Here is a 23,948-nt window from a genome sequence, read left to right as displayed (position 1 = left end):
AAATTAAATCTTTTTTTTCGCAATTTATAAGGTGCCAAGAGAAATAAAACAACTTAGATGCAAAGCAGGATGAGTTGCATCCTAAAAAAATCCCAACAACAAACAAACAGAAAATAACAGCAATAAAAAAAAATCCATACTCTTTGGAATATACAACATGGTTAAAAAAAAAAAAGAAAAAGAAAGAATAAAGTTCAACATATAAAACCTCTCATTCACAGCATTGCTAAAACAGAAGCGTTCACAGTTTCCCTCCGGGAATCTTCCTATACTTCCTTACAGTTTTATGTCCATAAGATGCAGTAAACTCACTAAGATTTTGTTAGGTTTTACATCTTAAAAATAGAAGTGAACTGAAACTCTCTTTAGGGCTGTGGAGACCTTCAAACCCAGGGATGTTTGGAAGTCACAGGCCTGAGCACAGACCTGTGGGTATCTGTCTACCCACCCTCCAGACCACCAACTTAAACGTCCTCCTTTCCAGAAGTTCAGCCCTCCACGAGCGCTACGCAGGGGGGACGACGTTACTCCACCGGCCACGCAGCGCGCTGGCTCGTACGTGCATCGTCCCTGGGAGCACTGACTTCTGGATAGTTTGCTTCTGAAAGCGATGTATGAACACGGCAGGGCCCACAAGCAAGACAGGTGTTTTACAGGATACTTATGGGCACTGGTAAATAGAAAGCACGTTAGTCCTGGCCCATAAACACTTAAGATTCCCTCAATACGGTCGCCATACCGCTTCCTCTAGCCTTGCTGTGGTACCCATGTTAGTAGGGGAGTTGCTGTGGCTCCCTTCCGCCTCGACCACGTCGCTTTGGTTCGGCAGGTTGGGGTTGAGGAGCGTCGATCCCGTGGAGGCGTTGGTGCAAGGCGGGTGGATGCGCGGCGGGGACCGGTCTCCCCCGGAGATCATGGAGAACTGATAGGAGCCGGCGGAGGTCCCGTAATAGAGGTGGTAAGAAGGCGAGCTGGTCTGAAACGGGCTGCCCTGGGCCTGAGATGAACCAGGGTAGGGAGGCGGCAGATACGTGTGGTATCTTGTGGCCGTGGACATGGCAGACATGCCGATTCCTATCCCTGAACTGACTGGCGTTGGAGTGTAGGTGAATGCTCCGGGGTAGTGCATCCGAGGGTCAGAAATGGAGGGAAGCGCGGAGAATGAGCGGTCAATTCCTACCCTGGGGTCACTGAACGCAGTCAAGTCTGAAGCACCTGGGTTGTAGAGAAGGAAAACAGCAAATGTGAACAGAAATGTCAGAACAGAATTCCACCTTTTCAAGGCAATAAACAGCATCCAATGAATCGAAGGAGTGCTGTCATTGAAAGAGCTGCCCTGCCTGATCTCTGACAAAACCATTGCAACACTTGTATATCTGGATGTTTCAGATTCACTTCAGTAAAGCGGCAATTAAAAAGGAGTGCCAAGCTCTCATCCCCATTTTGCCCACATGTGTGTTTGCTCTTGCAGACCTTACAGCACATGTAAGTATTTACACTTCCAGCATGTCCTCATGCGCCATGATGGAGTGGTGAAATGAGGACAAAGATCTCAAGTTCCTTGCTCGAAATCATGTGCCTCACCAGTGACAGTGATGGGACTTCAATATAAGCTGTGCAGGTTCTGCATTTTCTCTCCTTGCAACCAATTTTGATTTACCTTTCAGGTGTCCTGACATAGGCTTGCACACAGAGCTGTTTGTTAGTATGTGGACTCTCAATACTACCGAAGTCAAGATTAATCAAGTTCATTTAAGGACTTCAAATCTGAGTCTTCATACAGTGTCTACACGATCACTACAGACTTCTGAAAATGTTTGCTCTAATTAGCATATAAAAATGACAACAATCACAATACATTTCTAAAACAGAACAGCATATTTGGGGAGGGTCTTTTTTTTTTCCTTTTTTTTCTCATTTGTACTGGAAACCGACCTCATACAGCTAAGCCAAATGTTTTCTAGGACAGTCGTACTCTGATTCTCTTTGTTTGACACTGGTAAAAGTACACCCAGTTCCCCCATTTCCTTCCCTGGTGTGTGGGGATTTAACGAGCAGAGCAGCTAATGGCCTCTTAGAAAGGATCTTCATCATCACTCAGATTAATGGAAGGTTTCAGTCCTTAGGTTTGGCAGCTTCCGTGTGATTAAAATAACAACAATAATAATTAAGAAAAAATGTTTCCAGAAGTCAACTTCTCCTGTCAGACAAGGCGTGGAGTCTGCAGAAGAGGAGCCGTGTGCTGAAGGAAATACTCGTGAGAAGAAGCAGAGAGAAAACAAAGCTTTTGGCTCTGACCAGATTCAAAGCTAGAGCAGACACACTGCAGTGCCAGATCCTGAAAGCTCATCAACCACACAGCCACAACACTGATGAATTTCTACACATTTCATAGAGAAGCTCTAACACATGCTGTACATTTGGGGTTGAGTTTCTGTTTTTTTTTTTTTTTTAATTTCTCGAGATCTGCGAGATCAATGGGACCCTGAACACCCTTCCTTGCCCTTTTAGATTTAACAAGACGTCCCCTGTGCTGTGCAATGGCAGGAGCTTCAGAGGGGCTAAGGTTGAAGGTGGCACCTGATAACCTGCGAGAATTCAAGTGATCCTTCCACACCTCCTTCCTGAGGAAGCAAGCAAGCTCACTGGAGCTGCCTGAACACATCGGGGTTTCTTCCGCTCAGTTTGACAAAAAGCAGAATAACAAAACTTAACACGAAGGTGTTTCAAGTATGTCCCATATGCTTGCTTCCTCTTTTGAAGCACTGTATCTTTTAGATAGTTGGGCCCATAAACTTCAAACTTAGCGCTTACTTTGATAAGGAAAAATGCCTCAGGCAGCATGTGTATGTGATAGTAACAGGACTGGAGAGAAAGTATTGCAGTACTCTATGACTTTTAAAATAGAAGCAATATTTCAGAGGCCTTGTAAAACACTTAAAACGTGTAGCTATGAGCTTCCACGCACAGAATTCAGGCAGGAGAAGAAATAACACTGACACGTGAAAGCACCTTTTCTTGGTTCCTTCAAGACTCCTGGAGGAACGATGCCTGCCCCAAGGGGAATCCCGCTGCCCAGGGCACATAAAGCAGGAAGCTGCCCCCGTGTCTCTCGTCAGCCAGCGCGCTCCTTGGGCAGGCACCGCGCTGGTGGCTGCACCGCACGGGCACAGGAAGGGTCCCAAGTCACAGGGAGGACGCCCGGGCGCTGCGGCCACACCAAGATCTGAAAATAGTCCTAAAGCAGCTGTGCAGAGTGATGAGGTCAGTGCTGGGGTTCTCATTGAGGTGAGGATCGAGTGTCTCGGGCATGCAGGGTATGGTTCTGCTTCAGTGCAATTGGAAGAGATTTTCCTCTCGGTGATCAGTGCTCATTTTGTGTGGAACCACCTCAGCACAAAACTGGCACAGTCTGAATAACACCTCCCTTCACTGTGAATTCACCCGCTCCCCTGCCCTGCACACGCTCGCTCACACGCACAAATACACGCAGATCTGGCGGCCCTGTGTTCCCTCTGAAAATCAAAGCAGTTCACACCCACTTAGATTTCAAATAATTCTGTGATCAAAAATGACTTTTAGAAATAAACACCTTAATGACACAATTTGTTCTACTACTTGAAATCTTCTGGCTGCTAGGAAGATTTTTTTTTTCTTTCTTGGTTTTCTTCATTTCTGCATTTTGCCAGTGGAAAGGAGTACAAGAGGAAAGAAACACTGCAGGAAAAGTAAAAAAGGACTCTTTTGATTTGAAAAAATATTAGCGCCTCAATGAAAAAAAAAGATGATGTTAGATTTTTTAAAAACTTTTTTTCTTTTTCTTTTTTTTTTTTTTTTTGCAGAGAGGCTTCCTGCTTTTTCAGATAGCTCTATGATATAATTAGCACAGAGGCCTAACAAATAACTTGCTTTTGGTGGGCATCCTCCATGTGACTTTTTCAAAGCAGTTCTCTCTGACAACAACAGGACAGGCTGGAGCACATTCAAGTGATTCCCTTTGATCTCAGAAGCCGTCCTGAGTATTCAAATGAGAGCAATATGTGCACTCAAATGAGATATTTTTCAAAAATCTGTGTGTGAATTTGAATTACGTGGCTCTCACTGACAGTAAGAAAATTCCTGCTGTTCAACACGCACATGTTGGTTCAATATGTGGGGGTTAGAGTCGGCAGATGGTCAGTTGTGCATGGTGCAAACGGTGCGGACAGCTTTCACTTCTATGCTATATTTTTATGCTGGTTTGTAAAGCTCTGCAGTGCAATTTGGCAAACACGTAACATGACCATGGAGTGCAACACTTACAATGTTAGAAAGATGCCATCCTGCACTCAGGGTGCCTGCCCCATACTCTGCTCTGAATTTACAGGGAGGGAAGGAAACAGAACTGAAATATCCGCAGCATTCATTTCATGGTAGATATGATAACTCCCCAAATCTTTCGACTATTTTTACACTTGCATACATCCTCAAAGTGGCTAATGCTGTTCTTTCCATTTTTTTGTCTGTTTGGTTAGTTGTGGGTTTTTTTTTATTTTTTTGGCAATGTTGTGCCCCAGACCAGATTTCTGTACTCTGCACAAATCCAAGCAAACCACTCGCTCGGACTGCCCATGGAGGGCCCAGAGTAGCCTTCCCTGCAACGAGAGAGAAGCCGTGGCAGCATCCTAGGACGTTTCAACCATTTTGCCTGGGAACCGGCCGCGCGGCTGCTGTGAGGCCCAGCGCAGAGGGCGGATCTGAAGGCACTTACTGGAGAGGCGGCTGGAGAGCTCCGCGGTGAGGGAGGTCATGCCGCTCGCCCGGCCGGGGGATATCGGCGTGGCCGGGTGCACCGAGGGCGTCGCGATGGAGCCCAGGTACTGGTAGGACTGGTCGTAAGACCACGGCGGAGACGGCTGCACTTGCCTGGTGTCTGCAATGAGAAAGAGACCTATAGGCTGCTTTGAATGATAAAACATGTGAACCAGGCCACATGGTGGCAATAGAAACTTAAATGCTAACATAATCACATTTCAGTTCCATAATCCCCTTTGTCAAGAGACGTGCAGATGAAATGCTTTCTAAAATATTATTAGTGCTTCTGTGGGTTTTGATCAGTTGAATTTTTCTTGTGAAGCTTTTTGATATTTCACATTGCTGGTGGCCGGGGGAAAGCAGGTTAAGCTTTCCAAGGTGAAAGACTACTGATTGCTGATACGTGTCAGTATTTCAGGCTGTGTGCTCAGAGCACTTTTTGCCACAAAGGCATATCTTGCATGGCACCGAGAATGCAAAAGTACTAACCTGTGAGTGCTTCTGTGCTTTTATGTAAGCACAGAAAAAGCAGGTGGAAGAGGGTGTGTGTGCATTTATGTGTATGGCAGAGAGAGAGAAAAAGAGAAAAATTAGGCTCCCCAGGAAAGCAGATTCCCAAATGCAGGAACAGGATTGGGGAATTTGACTCCCTTAATCTTTGGAAAATCTTCGACTTAATGAAGTGAACGTGTGTTTTGTATAAACTATGTAAAAAATACAGGAATATAATGGTGAATAATGTACCCTACTATCAGAAGGTGAACTTGAGAAACAAAATCCTGTACATAAAGCCCATGGAGCTAATAAGCTGACAATGCAGTTGTCGAGCACAGGCTTTCCACAGAAAATTCTGGTTCTTCGAAGTAAGTTCTCAAAATGCACAGAGATCTACTTAAACAGGCCAAAACAATAACCTATTACCTTCTAACCTCAAGACTAGTTTGGCTCATGTATGGAATCAAAGATACCTGGCAGGGAGTTTGTCCAAACCAGATGTGTCTGTGTAGAAACAACTTTGTTTTGCTTATTTAGTATTTGCATATGAAACTGGTGTTTTTCAATGTGCAAAATGTCTGGTTTTATTGTAACTCAAAGTGAGAAAGCTTCTTTCCCCATCTCTCACCTTCCCGCAATATTTTTCTGTCATCTTTACTGTTTTCCTCCTCAACAGTGAGAGCTTTTGCTTGCACCTTCATTTAGATAGTTGTCCTTGTGAAACAAGCAAATGCTGGACAAACTGCATTCTGATAAAACTGAGACCAGCACAGAAGGGAAATCTCCCAAGTCTGAAATGAGGGACTTTGATCTTCCATCAGGAAGGCCATCTGGAAATTATTATTTTGTTGTGCTTTATGGAGATGAGATTTATATTTTGTTTGCCTCAACTGTTTAGAAGGGAAGATTTATACAAAAGTCCTAGCCTTTAAAAAAGACTACTAAAGTCATTTGCAGAATAAACTAAATTCTTCTACAGGTTTTACTTCTGACCAACATATTAAAATTCAGATATTATTAATATTTAACCTTTTTTTTTTCTCAGGCAGACTTCCTTAAATGCAAATTCAGTTGACTCCTGTCAACTGAACATCCAAGGCAACATCCAATTGGATTCCCTGGACATTAGTACAAACAAATATAAAGGGACAGGCTCAGTGCCTACCATATCCTGAATTACAAAGTCATCTCGTTGTTACTGTACGGTCAGTCTTTATTAAGGATGACAGGAAAACAGGAACCCAGTCCACAGGAGTAGTGCTAGGGTAAATCCCACATGGGCTGCGGCAGAGGGAGCTCCGCAGTGCTGCGACGCTGCGTGTTTCGGTCCTGAAACGGGGATAAATCATCTCCTCCCGCATTCCAGTGCCACTGACCAAGGAGTGCTCGAGGCCCAGCGTGTGCTTGGGTCGCTCCGAGCCAGGAGGGGCAATTGCTCCATTCGCTCTTCCCGCCACGGAGCGCCTTCTGCCGAGGCTGGCATGACGGAAGCCACTGCGGGACGAGCTGCCTTGGGGACCCCGGGCTGAATTCGGCCACTTCACACACATTAATGATGTTTTTTTGTTTGCATCTGAACCCCTTTGACGGGAAATGTTTTACCACCTGCTTTCAAGTGCTCTGCCCCTAGCATTGAAGAGGAGAAAAGTCTCCCTCTTTGAAGGGGTCTGTGTGGAGGGGGAGGAGGTGCCCCCCGGCCCCACTGTTGGGACTGCAAGGAGGGAAGGCAGCCACTGTTTTCCCCCCTCGCCTGATGGGGAAGCTCTGTCTGTCTCTACCGCTTTTCTCTCTTTCTTACATTGCTTGTTCTTCAAGACAGGTGCTATATTTCTGTCCTGCACCTAGCCCAGCTTGTGTGGGCTGCTGGTCCATAAACAGGTGCCATAAACATATGAGTAACAGTAAGAAGAAAAGTAAGAAACAGTAAGCCCAGGTGCAGTAAGCATATGAACAGGAGTGAAAAGAAGAAGTAAGAAACAGTAAGAAAAGCAGCCGCAGAAAGGGAAGTGGGACCTTGTAGCAGATTTACTGAACACTGGAAAGACAACATCAGAATAGAGTCTCCTCGCTCTAGCGCTGCTAGGATTAGCTTCCTGCTGTGTCCTGGCTAGAAACGGGATAATGGACGGAATAGGTGTGCACTGTTAGGTGTCAAAGACCGGCTTTTGGAGATCACCTGCTTCCCAGGCCTATCCTGCGATGTTAGTATAGCATATTGTACTACATAAACACATTTCAGCAGGCTGTGTTGAACAACCCCAAGCATCACCTTCATAGCTGGTTAATAACAAGTGGAGAAATGCACTACCGAAGCAGCGTTTTCGTGGCACCATTTCAGTGCCAAGAGGCCGATTCCGCTCCCAGCATACAGCAGGTTTGCATTTCCAGCCGCTTCAGTAAAATATGGATTAGCAGCCTCAAATACTATTATATTTTTGTGATATCTGGTTTTCTTCAGCTTTCAGTTTACCCCAAAATTAGACTGGAAGGGTTTCAAATTTGCCACAGGACTAGGCTATTGAAGAAAGGCAACTAATTCTTTCCAAATCCATTCTTCTGTTTCCTTCTTTCAAAATAAAGAAATACATTTCTCAGAAGTTAGTAGCTTGGCGTGGGGAACAGAATGTGTCGGTTTGTGTGGCTGAAGTGAATTTGGAGAAAATATGCTGAAAATAAATGGGAGTTACTTCCTAACTCTGAATATCTCTGAAGAGATTTGCAGGGAGAGCTACTGCAACAAAGGGAAATAACAGGGCTTTGGGCCCATGCCATTTTATAGCCAAACGGGATTCCAGAATCATTTAAAAGGAGATCGAAATAGCACAAAACCAAGGAAGTTGCTCCGGCTGGTGATCTGTGCCCAGTCCTCCTGGTATTTCTCCCATTAGCAAGTACTTTCCATTTCTGCTTTTTACGGTGTGAGAAAATATATTTAAAACATGAAAACAGTTATTAATTGCAATAAAACACTCCAGGGCGAGAATTATGGTGCAATAATTCACACCTTGTTGTGCAGTCACTAGCTCTCGGCCTCCAGCCTCATGCCTAACAAGCTATTAAGCAAAAGGTATTGAACCATCTTTCATGCCTCGTCATGTTTTACTGCCATGAAAAGGTTGTATTCGGCTCGTCTCAAAAAGTTGTAATTAAGCCGTACAAATGTTGCATAATGTTTAATAGTTTAATGAAACCAGCTTCGGCGAGACGCTCTGCAGCAGGGCCAGCCTCCCCCTTTCGCGGTGCTCCCTGTGCATCTCGCTAGCATTTTCCCACTGGTCTTTGCTGTGGAAGAATTCAAGTTCCACCTGAAGAAGGTGGACGGACGCTGCTGCTGGTGGCTTTCCCGCAGGGATGTCGCTGTCAGCTTGCAATCAGCAGGTGGCAGTGGAGCCCTTGCGCAGCCCTTGCGCTTGGCGGCTCCCGCCGCTCGCCCTGCGCTGCGCGACCACCGCTGCGGCTGCGGCTGCGGGGAGCACAGCGGCCTCCGCGGGGAGATGCCGCTTCAGTCCATCCCCGCACAGCAACTGCTCAGAGTAGCGCCTGATGGGTGGCTCTGGCCGCAGAGGGTATCCCCACGAGCAGGAGAGCCTCGCGCTCCGCAGGGGCAGCACGGCCGAGTGGGGCACGCAGACACAGGCCACGCTGGGGAGTCACCCTAACGCGGCGCAGGACCTGCTGCGGCCGCGTGAAGAGGCACAGAGAGAGGGCTCCCTTCACGCAGAGGACACGCGATGAGAGGATAAAGCTGCCGGTCAAAAGCACAGCCCATCTATTTCCTGCGCCTGGCACAGAACCCCCTTTTTCTGCAAATCCTGTGCACACGGGACACTGAAATCACTGCGGTGTAATAAGCGTGAAGTCTTGGGATGCTATTTCTGTGTGACTCTTTTTCAGAGGAGGCACAACGCTGAGACCTAAAATATGACACCCCTCTCCCCCCAAATGCTGTCAGCCTCAGCAAATGCTGTCAGCCTCTCAGCATGGATAAATCAGTAGGTTTCAGTGGCTCACGATGCCAGGTCAGAATGTGGCCTGAAAATGTTTGTTTCTATCACCCTACCATTTCTATATAATAAATGAAAGAATAATAATACACACCTGGCTATCTAAAGAAATCCCCCACGAGATGCTACATCCTAATCACCAAACGTTTCTTTTTAGCTATGTTAAAAGCTTTAGGCTTCAAATCCAAATCGGACGGCTGGGTCCCAGCGCACGGGTGAGGCAAACGGAAAGGCGCTCCACGAGGACACGGATGCGCCCGCCCTGCGCTGGATCGGGTCCCGCACACCTCCGAGCCTGCCCGCAGCCCCGGGAGCTCGGCGCGAGCCGGCTCCCCATGTGTCACGGCGGGTCAGCCGCCGCTGCCTGCGCGCAGCCAAGAGGCGCAGCAGCCAAATCGCACCATGATACAGCGTGTTCCTGGAAGCCCGGAGAGGAGCAGCAGGATGTGAGTCAGGGCGTCGCGGTGCGAGTCAGCAGCGAGGCTGCCGAGCCGGCCGCGGCCCCAGACGGAGCAGGTATCCTGTCCCTCTGGCTCAGCCCTCCCTTCCACTTTCCTGGCTGAACTGCAGCTCCGCATGTACAGCCTGGAAGCTGCGGCTCGTCCTCTCCCCTCCGCCTTGGAAATGGTACCTGCCTGGGTGAAAACGCAACTCTCTCCACACCCTACCTGCTCCCCGTGATTTTACAAAGCCAGAGTCAGGGGACAAAAGGGAGTCAGCCCCCGGTGCCGAGCGGCTAATTAGCCACTGTCTGTATCGGTGAAAATCCCATCAGCCTTGGCACAGCGAGATGAAGATGAATTGTGAAATCGCTGCTGCTTTGCCAGACATTTTTCTCAAGTTGCAAAAATTTCTGTCAGTCATACGCAACGAGCCCCGAAAATCGCATAGCATCGAGCTTTGCAATTCCTCCATCATCCTGGCAAGCACTTTAAAGGCAGCAACTGGCACAGGAGATGGGGTGAATGAAAGCCGGGATTAGTCTGCCGGTGTCAAACGCAGAGGCAGATAAGGCAGGACTAGCAGCTTTAACTGCTTCTGAAGGCTTTTTGTGAGTCTGAGATTCGGTTCCTCCTTCCTCCCCTCCTCCCCACCCCGTCTGATTTGCTAATCTTTCTGAAGGGAAACTGTTCTTAAGTGTGACTTTCCCTTCCTCTGAGTGCCTCTGAGTGCGAGGCAGGCATGGTCTTGATCAGGCTTGTTCATTCGGAGCCGTGTCTTGCTTAACAGGGGAAATGGGCTGCGACCACAGCAGTACTTGGGGGTGGTTTTGCGCTCAGGAGAAAGATGCAGCCTGCCTGCAAACTTCTCCTAGTGCTTTCCCCTGCCTCTCCCTCTCTTCTGACACTGCTCATATGCCTGTCCCTCTCCTCTGCCTCATTTTCCCAGTCCTTTCGCTTTTACGCCTCCCAAGCCACAAGGTTTGGATGGAGATACAAGGAGCGAAAGCCGCAGCAGCGCCAGGGTCCCACGTGGCTGCGACCGGCTCCGTCTCCCAAGCAGGGCATCCGAAACGCCCCTGCCGCCCGCCCTCCCTCCAGACCCAGCGAAGCCTCGGCCCCGTGAGCGCCGGGGAAAGGTGCATCATCGCCCGGCGGCTGAAGGGATTAGTCAGTAGCTTGAATAAGGGGGACTTTCCAAAGGACAAGTTCATTGCTGGCAGCGGTGGCAGCCGCCCGCCGCACAAGGCTGGTATTCTCACAGCTCTCCGCGCTGGAACATGAGGAGCTGGAAAATTACAGAGCAAACTGTAAAATTCCACGGGCAGCTCCGTGGCCCCGCAGGGGGGTTTCCCTGCGCGCGGGCGGCTGGGGAAGCCGCTGCCGCAGCGCGGAGGCACCGCCGCAGCGCAGCAGCCGGGCACGGGCAGCACGCGCGCAGGGGGCTGCGAGGGCCTGCTCGGCCCGAGCGACAGCCCTCCCAAGCCTTGAAATATCCACTAGAAACGTAAAGCGACTGTGCCTTCCCTCCTCTCCACAGCCTTGAAAAGCCTCTTCTAGGCTGCTAACAGGTGACAGGACTTATTTTGGATGAGAACGACAGTGACAGATATGTCACATATCTGGAAATTTTTAACTTGCGGGCGGAGGGGCAAGCAGCAAACAAGCCCCGAGCGATTCTCTGGAGGAGAGACCTTTGGCAGAGATCTCCTGCCTCGGTGTTTGCTTTCACTTCATTTCAGTATCATTTCGGTGGTTTCGTGGAGTGTTACAAAGGCTCGCGGAGTTCTAGAGGCACTTAAGCCTCTATAATGTCTCCTGTGGGATATAAGAACGAGAGAATCTCTGCACAACTGAGGCATCAAACCCTCGAGAAAAGAAGGAGAAAAAAATGTGATAAAATATGAGCCTCAAGTAGAAACCTTTCAAAAAACAAACAAGCAAACAAAAACTTGTTAATGCTGTTTGGTGACACAGCTGTGCTTAATGTTGATGCAGAACTTCCCAAATATGCTGCATGGACTCACAGAAAGGTACCAGCCCGTGGAGAGGTGTAAGTATGGAGTAAAAAAGACTAAGAGGAAACAGAGAGTACTGTGATTACAGGCTGGGATGCCTAGTGCCAATTCTACTCTTCGCTCCCCTTCATGTTCATTTTCTATGCATAATCTTCCCTGACTGGTCTGCATGGCCCTTGTTGGTAAATTAGCTCATTTCTTGAAACCACCGTACTAGAAAGGGTCTTGGGGAAGAAAATGCTGCAAATCCGTCAGCGCCTTTGAGCATATCAATTCTCTGGTTCTGAGTGGAGTGAAACACCAGAAGCTTCACCTGAACATTTTCTGCCAGCTTTTCTTCAGCAATGGATGACAGGGATGGGGGAACACAAAGTGAAGGCATCCTAACAGTTTGTTTGAATTTCTCTCTCTCTTTTCACTTCAGTGTCAAGAAAGTTAAGTGCTCTAATGATATTAATATGCCTGGAAATGATACCAAAGGCAACAGGGGAAAGCACCTGTTCTAGCTGTGTATATTTTGGGCATAGAAGGAAGGGAAAGGAGGGGGAGAAATGTATATTCCTTCACATTTGAGGCTGCCTTAAAGGACTGCCTAAACTAACAGAGCTGTCTGTACACTATGTGCAGTAATGAAACAAAACGAGGCATTTTAGCAGCGGTAACTGGCTGAGGACAGGACGTCCCCTAAAATGCTACTCACGTCTCACTGCTAACTTAGTGCTCCCAGTCAGGAAGCAGAGGCAGCTCCAAAGCCTGACCTGCGAAAATGCCGATTTCACAATCGACGTAGGTGCTGTCCTAGCAGGTCAGCGCATAAGCTGCTCACATGAAATATAAGCCATCCCTCCTCCTGAGTAAGCACACTCCTCCTGCGCTGGCGTCACCGCTGCCTTGAAGAGCACGATGGCACGATGGGCGATCTGCAAGGCCTCCCGCTGCCACTGACCCGCAGGAGCCGGGAAGCCGAGTTTTGCGGATGGAGGATGCCCTGTTCCCTGTCTGCCGGGCTGTGACTCACCCTGCAGTGCAGCAGTTATTTATTCAGGGGGGAGACTCCACTGCACCACGCTGGCCTCCTCTTCCCTCCCTCCCTGCATCCAGGAGGAATGAAATAAACGAGTTCAACCTTGACCTTCCCCTCTTCTGGCTCCCCTGTGAAAGGTGCCCTGGCAGACATGGTGCCGCGGCAGCCTTTCTCCCTGTCTCTAAAGGCATCGCGAAAGCACAAGCCAAACCAGCGATGGAATCCGGGGCAGATACCACGCGGCTGCCAGTGGCGAGCGGACTCCTCAGCCTCTGTCCCGCTGCCTCCAGCCTGGGAGATGGTGTGGCACTGGGAGCCCCACGACCCGCAAGGTGCACGGGTGGCCACACATGTACCGCTGCCTTAGGAGGCACCAGGGAGAAAGAGGAGGTTTCAATTGCAGGGAGGGGGCATGACCTGCAACCACCTGGTCAGGGAGCAGCGGGTAGGAGCTGTGGGGAGAGCCACCGCCTCCTTGAGTGGCTGGGTAAACCCACACCTAGAAATCATGTTTCTCTGCACCTGGAGAGGGGTGACATGAGGCCTGTGGCGGCCCTCGCTGAGCTGGTGCCACAGTCCTCGTGACGAACCTCAGCAGACACCTGCAGAGCTGTATTCCTGACCCACCGCTCCGCTTCGTAGCTTCGCCCGCCCCTGGCTCCCGCCTCTCCTCTTGACCTCTCCCTGCATTGCGGGAGTGTGTGAGCACCTCCCAGCTGCTGAGGACTTGGTGGCCACACGGCCCCATGGGGAAAGCAGCCCTCAGGTGAACAGAAGCAGACCTGGAGCACGCAGAAAGCAGAGCTGCAGCTCAGCAGCGCGCTCCCGGCACTGATTCCAGCACGTGGCTGACTCAGAGCACGTGTGAGTTACCTGATGTCACCCTGGGAGGGAAAGTTCACCTGTCACAACAGCTTGCGGAGATGCATCCACCTTGCCCTAGCTAGCTCACGTCCCGAGCACAGCCTGCTGCAGCGCGGGTGGGCGCCACGCTCGCCTCAGAAGCAGGTCGGCTGGCCCATCTCTCTGCCCTGCTGCTGGCACCTGGGCGAGCTGGTTCAGTCTACCTCGGACGGGTGTATCATGCCCTGGAAATGCAGATGTACAACTAGGGTGCCAACTGTGTACGAAATGTAATGGTGTCTCCTGGAGTCCTGACCCTTGCAGGAGGATTTACTGCACCTGGAGGACCTACAGTGTCGTTATCCACCTCTGCACTAGTTGTCTAGACTTCACGTGTTGCCAGCAGGGTACAACAGGCACCTGTGGGGTGCAAGTTGTTTCCTCCTACAGGAGTCATCTAAAGCGAGCCGGATGAATCACATGCAGTGAACATCTCTTTCCCTCCTCGATTACAAAGATCCTAGACAACTACATCCACCAGACACGCGCAAGGTGGAATGAACCCCATCCTGCCTATACCTCCAAAGCTTCTCTTTCACGGCGCAGAGAGAGATGAAAGGAATTGGCAAGATACCCCCTGGGGCAAAACCGGGCAACCACCTCGAGGAATGTTTGCTCGTGGGCCTACTCGAAGCTTCCTCCGCAGGCCGATACGCCTTTGCGCCTGGCCTGATCCGGCCAGTGCCGGCAGGCATCGCCGGTACCCGGTGCTCCCGAGCACTGCGTTAGCAGGGCTCGGCCGCCCGGGGCCTGTGCTCAAAAGGGCAGCCGTGGCTTCACATCACAGGGAAACAGCTCCCTCGCTTTGTGTCTGTGTTGCAAGACAATTAAATGTGAGGTTGAAATTCCTTAGATGAGTTATTCCCACTGCAGAACCAGTAGCCTAAATAAAAAAGGAGCAGAGTTGAACGAGGAAGTCACTACAGGCTACAAGGAGACACAGTGATAAAGGAGTGACTACAACACGGCCTCAGGGGTCCTAAAGGTTGCTCCTAGTGGTGTGAACTAATTACACCATATTAAACTTCTTTAGCCTATAGATAAACAGAGTCCCTATCAACCTCTCTTTTCATGTTTTTCACTGCTATCCTCCCATTTTTCCACGAGAGTAACATAAGAAAAAATGTATCCTCTGGAGTTTACAGTCATTTTATCCACCACAAAACACTGACCTTGATGTGAACTAATTAGGATTGCAACAGATTATTAATACAAGTCGGTAAGGTGGAGTTTTGTCAGTATAAAAGGGGTCTTTGAAGATAACAGCCATTTGTACTTTCATGATCTCATCCCAAGTGCTCAGAAGAAAGCCTATAAACTAATAAAGTAGAACTCATCTAGGGGCACTTCGTGCACAGAGCAGAATATCACCCTCCAAATGCTTATTCCGGGTGGCAAATGAAATCTGCTTGGATTCTTTTGAATTCCAACACAAATCAGGATTAAAACAATTTTTGGTAATAAGCAGATCTCTGATGATCTAAAGACACACCAGTTCATTTCATTGACTTAGAGAAAGTAAGTGACATATCAAATGCAACCTTCATACTTCAGCAACTGAGGTCACCTTGAGAAAAATGATACTGAGCCCAGTGGTATGAATCCTCTCTCCAGAGTGCAGCTTTGATTTACAAGGTGAAGTAAGGTCTTCTCCGTGTGAACATACATTTGTAAAGTGAGTTAGATTTAGAATTATGCACATATATATATATATAGTTAAGTAGATCATTAAGGCACTGTTTTCCATTAGAATACTAAACAAAAACAGGCTTATTGAAAAAAATATTTTACAGTCTTCTCTTCTAAACCACCAAGATAGTTTTCAGGAGGTCTGCAAAACCGGAGTGGAAAATAAGTTAAGCCCAGAAGTATGCGCTGAAAGCCTCAAGTCACCGCTCTGTCAGAGGCATTGAATCCAGAACTACATTTAAAATACCTTTTAAGAAATGCTTTCCTTCCCTTATGAAATCCCTTGGCACTTCCTGTTTAGTCAAGGAATGCGCCTTCCTGCACCACTGTGGCCACCACAAATCCCACGTAACCTACGGCACCTGGGGTGGCAGAAGGACATCTCTGGTGAATCAGAAATCGGATTCACTGGAAAACCGGGGAATCTGATTCCCCGATGAATCAGAGGAGGCTGGAGGATTGCACTGGGAAGAGGAAGGTGAGTAAAGCCTGCTCCTTGTTCAGCTCTCTGGGAGCAGGAGCACTGAGGATGCACGCTCATTCCTGCCCGGTTTGAGTGTTAGCTCTGCCGGCCACATTTACACGCTGTATTGGCTCATTTTGGAGCAGACCAAACCTCGATCCGAAGGGCAAAAGGCACGGGCAGCAGGAACGCTGAAGTTACAAGGACTCCTTCCAGAGCAACTGCGGGCGCCAACCACAAGTTCGGCAAGCGAACGCGCACACAGGCGGTTGCCGGATTGAAACCGCTTGGCAGCGCCGCCAAAGCCGGGCGCCAAAGCCCAGGCCATGGAAAACGCGGGCGCTGGGATTCAGGCACTGCTGCTGGTGGGCTGCTTCCTCCAGGCGCTCGGGAAAAGCTCTGTCCCAAGCGGGGCCGTGTCCCTGTGCCACCCTGGAGGGGGAACCTCCGTGACCCTGTGCTCACGGCCACATCGGCCCCCGTTCCTGCTCCTGCTCGTCCTCCGTGGGCTCAGGCTGCTCAGAAACACGCTCCACAGCCCCTAGCTTCGGGTCCCTGCGTGTAGGAAGCGGTTCTTGGCTATTTCTGGCTTGCACTTTACCAGAAGGGATCAAGTAAGCGGCAACATCTTTAACGGAAAACTGCAATGCAAAATGTAGGAAGAAGTACTGATACACGTCAAATGTTGCAAAATGGCCTATGCGAAAGCAAAATCTGATTTGCATTATTAACCAACAATCAGCTGCTGTGTTGCCAGAACGAGGAAGGCTTCTTTTTGGAACAGGAAATGCATTTTTTTTGTGTGTGATACAAGTAACAGTTTTGCATTGCTTTCTATGCTAAGCATCTTAAAAATTAACCACGAAACCTTTAGTATACTAAACACTTTTGAACAGCTTGGAAAGTCTAGCTTTTATAGCCTCTTTATAGTCTAGCTTGCTATATCCTCTTTTAATTTCTACCTTGTGACTAGTCTGTCTGCTCAGAAATATCATGCAAAATTATTCCTTCTGCTGACAATTACAGGCCCATAAAACACTTACACCTGTGTCAGACGCGTTTTAGAAACTTAACTAACCACAGCTCAACAGCACTGAATGTGCTGAACTAAGCACTTTTACACAGCTGTGGCAAGGAGACCAAGATTACTAGTAATTATGAGCAAAAAGAACAATTTTCCAGTTAAGAAATTATCTCAAAGCTAAACATAATCTTGATATATAAGCAACTAAATATTAAATAATTATTGTTTTCTTTTATAGAAAACACCAACAAGAGTAAACTGAAAGGCATTTACTTTTAAGTTAACAACCAAAGTGGCAGCAAGAAATTAATTTATTTTAAATTTGGGGAAAAAAAATCTCTACATGAAGATTTCAGACTATAGCAAGTTAGTTGTATTTTGGATTATTTGTCTGGTATGGGTGAAGAAAACAAAAAAAAAAACTTAAGAAATGTTCCTAAAAGAAATGTTTTATGCCTATACTTTCAAAACCCAAAACATTGCCAAACTTTTTGAAACCATACATTCAACCAGAAAATAGTATTTTTTTCTTGGTGGTTGTTAATATTTTGGAATTGCCGAAACAACAACAAAAAAGAACTATTTTCATTTCTGGGGCTCTTTAATCTGTTTAAATTAATATACTGTATTACTCATCTTTCCCCAACATGATCCTAAACGATCATCTAACTGAACCTGCACTAGTTTCTTCTGCCAGTGAATTAAATGCAAAATGGTTTATTCCCCCATCCTCCAGAAGCTCTTCCCTCATTCCCACATGCTCATTTAGCCAGTCTGAACTTAGAGATAAGCTGATGATGAGACACTAGAAGGCAAAAACAGACAATTACCTAGGCAAATGTTTGAAGGATTTGGGCCTTGGGGCAAAAACGCTGTTTACTAAAGACTGAAAGCGCCATTTGCACTGAGTACAAACCCAGTGCGTCTGAACTCAGCAGTTCTGGATAGTGGCCACCAGTGGACTCAGCGCAAGGTTTATAGGTGCAAGATAACATCACACTCCTGTCTGCATTTCATCACCGCAGGGCCTTTCCTGTGTTCTTAAACAAAGGTGTGCAAGTACCAACAGAAGTATATTTTACCATCTGTCTTAATGTTCACTCACTGCATAGTTAATCATTTATTTTTTATGCTGAAGACCACCCTGGCAAGGTGCAAGGATGGATACTCAGCTGGCCTAGTTAGCAGAGCAGTGCCAGCTAACACTGGTTGAAAAGCTCTCTTTTTGGTTTAATCCTCTACCTTCTAAAGCTCAGTGAATAGGAATAGAGTTCCAGTGCCTCACACTTGTCTCTTTCCTGCCTGTTTTCCTCCTCAAAAAGGAAGAAGAATAGAGAAAGTGGTAAGAGTCAAGATGAAGAGACACAAAAAGACGCTGCAGTGCATTTCATACGTACATGTATTCATGTACATGCTCACATCTGCATAGTCACGGCCAGGAATCAGCACTGGTGCTGGCCAAAATGGAAGCAACCAGGATATGTAAGGGAAAGCATAAAACTGAAAGTGGGAAAGTATGGGTAAGTATTGACCCAGTTGCTTTCATGGCTGTGATGTGCACATCTGCAGGCTGATGTGCCCACTGCAACAGCTCTGTCAAATGAGGAAGCATAATTAGCCCCATATACCCAGGAATATGGGGTATGGGAAAAGGCTGAAAGGCCCCACTACACTTTCAGGCTATTTCAAGAGTGGAGAGCAAACTCCTCTTCGATAGGCTCAGCCATAGGGTTCCTATTTGAATTGGTAGAAAATCACCACTAATGTACTCACTGCAAGCCAAAAACAGAAACAAAATCAAGCCCTGTGGGACATGACTGCTCTCCCTGCCTCCTGTCACTTGCCCTCAGTGGAAAGAAGGACACAACAGAAAGGACAGAAAAAGGCCCAGTTTAGGACTAGAACCACCTAGTTTAGGACTAGTACCACCTGACCAGAGCAGAACTAGAAAACAAATCCAACTTCAATTGAAACAACGCTCCGAAAGAACTAACCGACAGCAGCATTTTCACACATTGTACGTCTAGGACAGCAGAGCAAAAGACCTGGAGGAGGGAACATGGAGAAAGATGGACTGCCATGGCAAAAAGCAGACTCCAGCTTTCATCTCTGGAGCTAACAGCCATCCTGATCCTCCACCCGAGCTGAGCTACCTCGGTGCCCAGAGGCAGATGACTTCAGTCACAATGACACCCAAGCCCAGCTGCTCTCATCACCAGTGAGTACTCAAGAAATGGCCCCCAAACGCCAGGCAAACGGCACATGTGCTAGGTCAACTGATAAGAAGAAGATAAGTGATAACCCAGCTAGAGGTAAATCTACCAGTAAGTGTGGGGCAACCTACTATCTGCCACCCCTGTCTAATCCACCAAAATGGTCCTAGAAGATATGTCCTTGGAGGCCAGTCCTTACATTGACATGTCAGGCTTAAGCTATACACTTCATGATGATTCCCTTGGTTTTGTTTGGTTAAAATATTTGCCAAACAAAAAAAAAAAGAGGGGCATGCTGCATCAAAGCACGGGGCAATGTGTCTTGTAAGGAGACAGCGTTTCCTCAGTCCTCCCTTCAGTGTTTTTTTTCCTCTGTCTTCAAATGTGAAAAATAAGTTGTATGACAGCCTTTGGTGGAGATGTACGTAACAAGGCCCTCATTGTCTCAGACAGGTGTGAGATTGGGATTGATTCAGAGCCAACAGCCCCAGTATCAGAGCCAGCTCTGTGAGCTGAAAACATACACCAACCATCCAGTAATACCGCTGAAGCCAGCCAGAGACTCAACAATTTAAGGCTTAACACACACACAACATAAATCAGATGAGGATGTACCAGCCAACCGTCAGCTTCTTGGGCAGATGCCTGCAGACCGTCTGTGCAGATCAGACCTTGCCTGTTTCAGTTATTGGAAACTTTTTTTTTTTTTTCATATAAAGATGAGAGGTTGGGTGGAGCAGCTAGCTCAGACACATTTACATTTGCCCTATCTTGCCCCAACAGCGCTTCTTTTGCTCGCTGTTTGGAGGCAGCGCTTCTTGTAAAATCACTTTATTCCAAGTACAGGAGGGACGGAATTACATTTTGGGGAAATGTTTAGTGTTCAAATGCAGAGCTCACATGAACGCACATTTTGTGCACACCGCCCTCGCGAAAAAACATCGCTCCCTCCTGTAGAAGTTTAAGAGGCTCTGAACATGATCAAACAAGCACAAGAATTAGCACAGCTGTTTCTTTCTTTCTTTCTTTCTTTTTTTTTTTTTTTTTTTTTTTTTTTGCTTTTCCACAGATATATTTCCTTTGCTCTTCCAGGAAAACCTGTTTTTGCCCTCTCTCCTCCCTGCCTTTACTTCTCCCACCTGCTCTGGCCTCACTCCTAGTGCAGGCCCGGCTGCCCCATGCGCCTGGGCAGCGGCAGCAGCAGGAGAGGAGCCGCGGGCCGGGCAGGCCAAGGAGAGTGCGGCCGCGGCGCCGCGCGCAGCTGTCACCCCAGGGTGGCCGCAGACGCGCTGGCGACGGCCTGGCCTTTGCCGGCCGCCTCTGCCCGGCTCTGCCTCGTGGCCTCCCTGCACCCCTGTCCTTAGCAGTGACGGATTACGAAGATCAGCGGCTCCGTTCCCCAGCTGTCCGTGCCACGCTCGCTCTGCGTGGTCTGCTCCATCTCTGCACAGGAGCCTGCCCAGTTTCCTGACACCGCATAGGAAAGTTGCAACGTGCAGGCGTGTTGGTAAAGCATCCCTGAGCACGCACACACTGTTTGCTTCCAGCATGCTTCATGTCTGAGATGCAACACCTTCACAGGAGACACTTTGTCGGCCTCCTTTCCCTGTGTTCAGTCTTAGTTATCCTTGATCCCGCAGTCATCTCTAAGGACAAATCTCTCCTGGTTAGGGAGAGAGGTGAGCGCCCTTTTGAGATGGCAAAAAACCCCTTCCCCCAGCAACTCCAATCCCACATATTCCTGGGAGCTCGCATATGCACTGGCATGCTTGCGTTGCAATATTTAACGTTAAATAAACTCCAGCGATCTTATACAAATGACAACTGAAATCATCATAAATGCTAAACTGGTTCACTTTGCTGCAAAGCATCATCACACCGACAAAATAAAGCGTCACTTCTGACAAAACATTGTCTTCTCTACAGTCCGCAGAATATGGCAATTCGTAGCAACTTTGTTGAATATTGACAACTGGACAGTTTTCACTGAATGTGTAACTTTTTGCTGTGCAGAGGATTTTTGGTTTAATTTTCTTTGGTTGGCAGTGATTATGAACAGAATCTGAAGAATGATGAATGTGATGAATGTGATCTGCAAGAGGCTGAGGGAACCTAAGCTGACCGAGTCGTCTCTAAAAGCTGTGATACGCTTATTCAGAAAAGCAAAGGATGTTAAAAGGCAATGGCAAAATTCCACAGTGTATCTAGTGACCCATTTGCATTTTTGGGTGCTTAATTAAAGACTTTCCAAGCGTCTCACTTTGTAGATACTGCTCAGCACTTTCTGACACCCAGGCCTCTGAAGTTGAGCACCTCAGAGTAACCCCTCTTGGACTGGAAATCTTGCCCAGTGCAGATAAAACAAGCAAACCTCTGAAATACCCCTCGGCATTTAGCATTACAAATCAAGTCACAGCAAACCCCACAGATTTTATATGGTTTAATAGCCTATGCTGATGCTTCCCAATGCTTTTATGTGAAGGGGTGTATAAATTAAATGAAAATGGTCAGAGGGACACTCATCTGCTTGGGTATATAGCGCGCTTCACAGAGCTGTTTTTACACAGTGCAGCGCAGCACACTGTTCTTTGCAGCCAAACAACCTGTGTTTACAGGAGTCATAACGTGATGAATTGCTCGGGGAAACTCATTTACAAGCTTACTAAGGGTGCGCTGTGTGCTCAGTCATGTAAGAGCAGCCTTGAGCCTTTTAGACACACAGGAACTTCACGAAGGATCTGCTGGAAGTGATATCCCATTGAAAAGAAGCAGCAGAAGCAACGAGGACCTATCTGTGCTTCACACTGTGAAAGAAGCCCCTCCGCCCCTGGGATGAAAGTTCCCTCCTGAGGAAAGCAGGGGGGTGCCAGCGCGGCCGAGCAGAAGCGAAACCCGAGCCCCAGGCTGTGGGGCCGTAGGGCCGCGTGCGGAGCCAGCACGTCGGCTCCAAGCAGGGCCGGCCTAAAGCCATCGTGTGCCGCGGCGAGGGGCTGGGATTACCCGGATTTGGTGACTGCTGGCAGCAGACAGCGCAGCCTCCCACGGAGCGGGGAGGCTGATATCACTCTCCCCAAGTCTAGCCGTCTGCACGCAGCCCGCATGACTCAGGCCAGCGGCGGCGTTTTCACCTGTGGTAAAGCTGGCTGTGAAACCGCGAGTTTTCCTGGCGGTTCCCTGAACTGCTGCGCAGTCCAGCACCACTTGGAAGAAGCCAGCACTCGAATATCTGAGTATTAACTTTAGTCTACTCATTTCTTCCTCCTTCATGTTCTAGGGGACACACAGCAACGGTGTCAGTGGTCATCCTGCTCTAGCCCCTTAGCATTAGTTTGGAAAGGCTTAGCACGGTATCTGAGGGAAAATAATATATTCAATTACAAAATCACAGTGGTATCTTCTGGCACATGGGTAGTACTAGCTGAATAACAAGCTGGTTTCAGTGGGTGTTTGTTTTTAGGGTAAGGAGCCCTTATTTATTTTTTGTTTGTTTTATTTACCATGGGAGGTAATTTGAGCTCTGGTATCAAAACATGCTATGTTCTGCCAGGAGGGGATTAAGGCAGAGAATGCTATGGAAAGAAACTGGGTTTGTCAGTAAAGAACTAAGAGAGATTTTATTTACCAGAGTTTTGCAATCAGCGCTTTTAATCTTCATCACAATTGGTCTATTCAAAGGCCAGGAATATGCTTCCAGGGCCAGTAAAGAATAATCCAAAAGCAAGTGGTATTTGCCTCCAGTGCTAAAACACTGAAACACACCACCTCTTGCTGCTCTCCAAAGTTCAGGACAGTGGGAGCACCTGCCTTGGAGTCAGGCAGGGATATCTGCTTTTCACAACTTCAACGTGCCAATGTAGAAGGTGAGATTTGGTGCGGGGCATGGAGAGCAGTGAGCTGGCCTTCCAGAGCAAGGCGTTCCCATGGAAAACTAGTAAGAGCCCAGTGACACAGCTACCCTAAATGGCAGACATGAAATCTCACTGCGTGTCTCAGAGGAAACTGCGTTAAAGCTGCAAACCTGAAAGACGTTGAGACATTTCAGTTGTCCCAGAAATCAGCACCCAGAGTCTCCACTTGAAGCTGCTGACTGGCATTGCTACTAAATGAGAGGAGAACTAAAGAAGCAAGACATAAACCTATATAATTCACTGTCTTCTCTGATGGTCACAGTTACTACCAATAGCACTAACCCTGGGCAGTACAAGATTACTGCATCAAGTCAAACAGTGATTCCAGTTTTGCAGTGATATAACGGAGAAGGGATTTTGGCTTACAGAATCAGAAACGACAAAACAAAACAAAACAGAGAGAATTGTTGTGCAAGTTAAAGACAGAAACGGGGATACTTGTTCCTACCTGCAAACTCTATTTCTCTTAGCAGCATCCATCATCTCAAAATGGTTCTCATGTGGTAAAAGACATGCACTGATTCATGAAAAATCAAGCAGTGGCTGGGCATGAGCTGCCAAATCTTATAGGTGTCTAAAAGATTCAGATACACAGCTTTACAGTCTTCCAAAGGCATCTCAGTATCTATCACTGATTTCTCTGATGCCTGGATGCTTGGGCATGATCTTTCCAAAATCTTGCTGAGAAACGCTTTTTTGTTTGCCCATTTTTCCTGACCCCCCCTCCTTTTTTTTTTTAATCAAAGTCTAGATAGCTTGCCAAAAGACATACAAAACAACCTGCACAGCTGAGAACAAAATGCAGAACTCTAAAGTTTTTGATTTCTGCCTTAAAACTTTAGTTAGAGTTGTCCTTTAGGATGCTTTGTGCCGAGGATGAGGTGAAAAAAAAAAAACAGGGGAAAAACTGTGTAAGTGGAGATGTTGCTTGAGGAGTGAGAACATATTTGTTGCTTTGTCTACTGCTTTTTTA

At 47.7% G+C, this 23,948-nt stretch overlaps 1 protein-coding gene across 4 annotated transcripts in view; it reads right to left on the bottom strand.

Moving 5' to 3' along the window:
* Positions 1 to 528: 528 nt before the first annotated feature.
* Positions 529 to 23,948, bottom strand: part of RUNX1 (RUNX family transcription factor 1) — a 162,288-nt gene continuing 138,868 nt past the window's right edge. For all 4 annotated transcript variants that reach the window (XM_088523369.1, XM_088523384.1, XM_088523378.1 and 1 more), the window contains 2 exons: positions 4,751 to 4,912; positions 529 to 1,215 (listed from right to left, as the gene is read on the bottom strand). In XM_088523369.1, the coding sequence (XP_088379495.1) occupies positions 722 to 1,215; positions 4,751 to 4,912 (656 nt within the window). In that variant the 3' untranslated portion in view covers positions 529 to 721. The remainder of the gene's footprint in view (positions 1,216 to 4,750; positions 4,913 to 23,948) is intronic.

This window comes from Tinamus guttatus, unplaced genomic scaffold (genome assembly GCF_059628265.1).
Source record: "Tinamus guttatus ecotype Peru unplaced genomic scaffold, ASM5962826v1 Tinamus_guttatus_pri_ptg000013l, whole genome shotgun sequence".
Classification (NCBI taxonomy): Eukaryota; Metazoa; Chordata; class Aves; order Tinamiformes; family Tinamidae; genus Tinamus; species Tinamus guttatus.
Note: the sequence above shows the minus strand (reverse complement) of the source record. Positions and strands in the feature narration are given on the sequence as shown.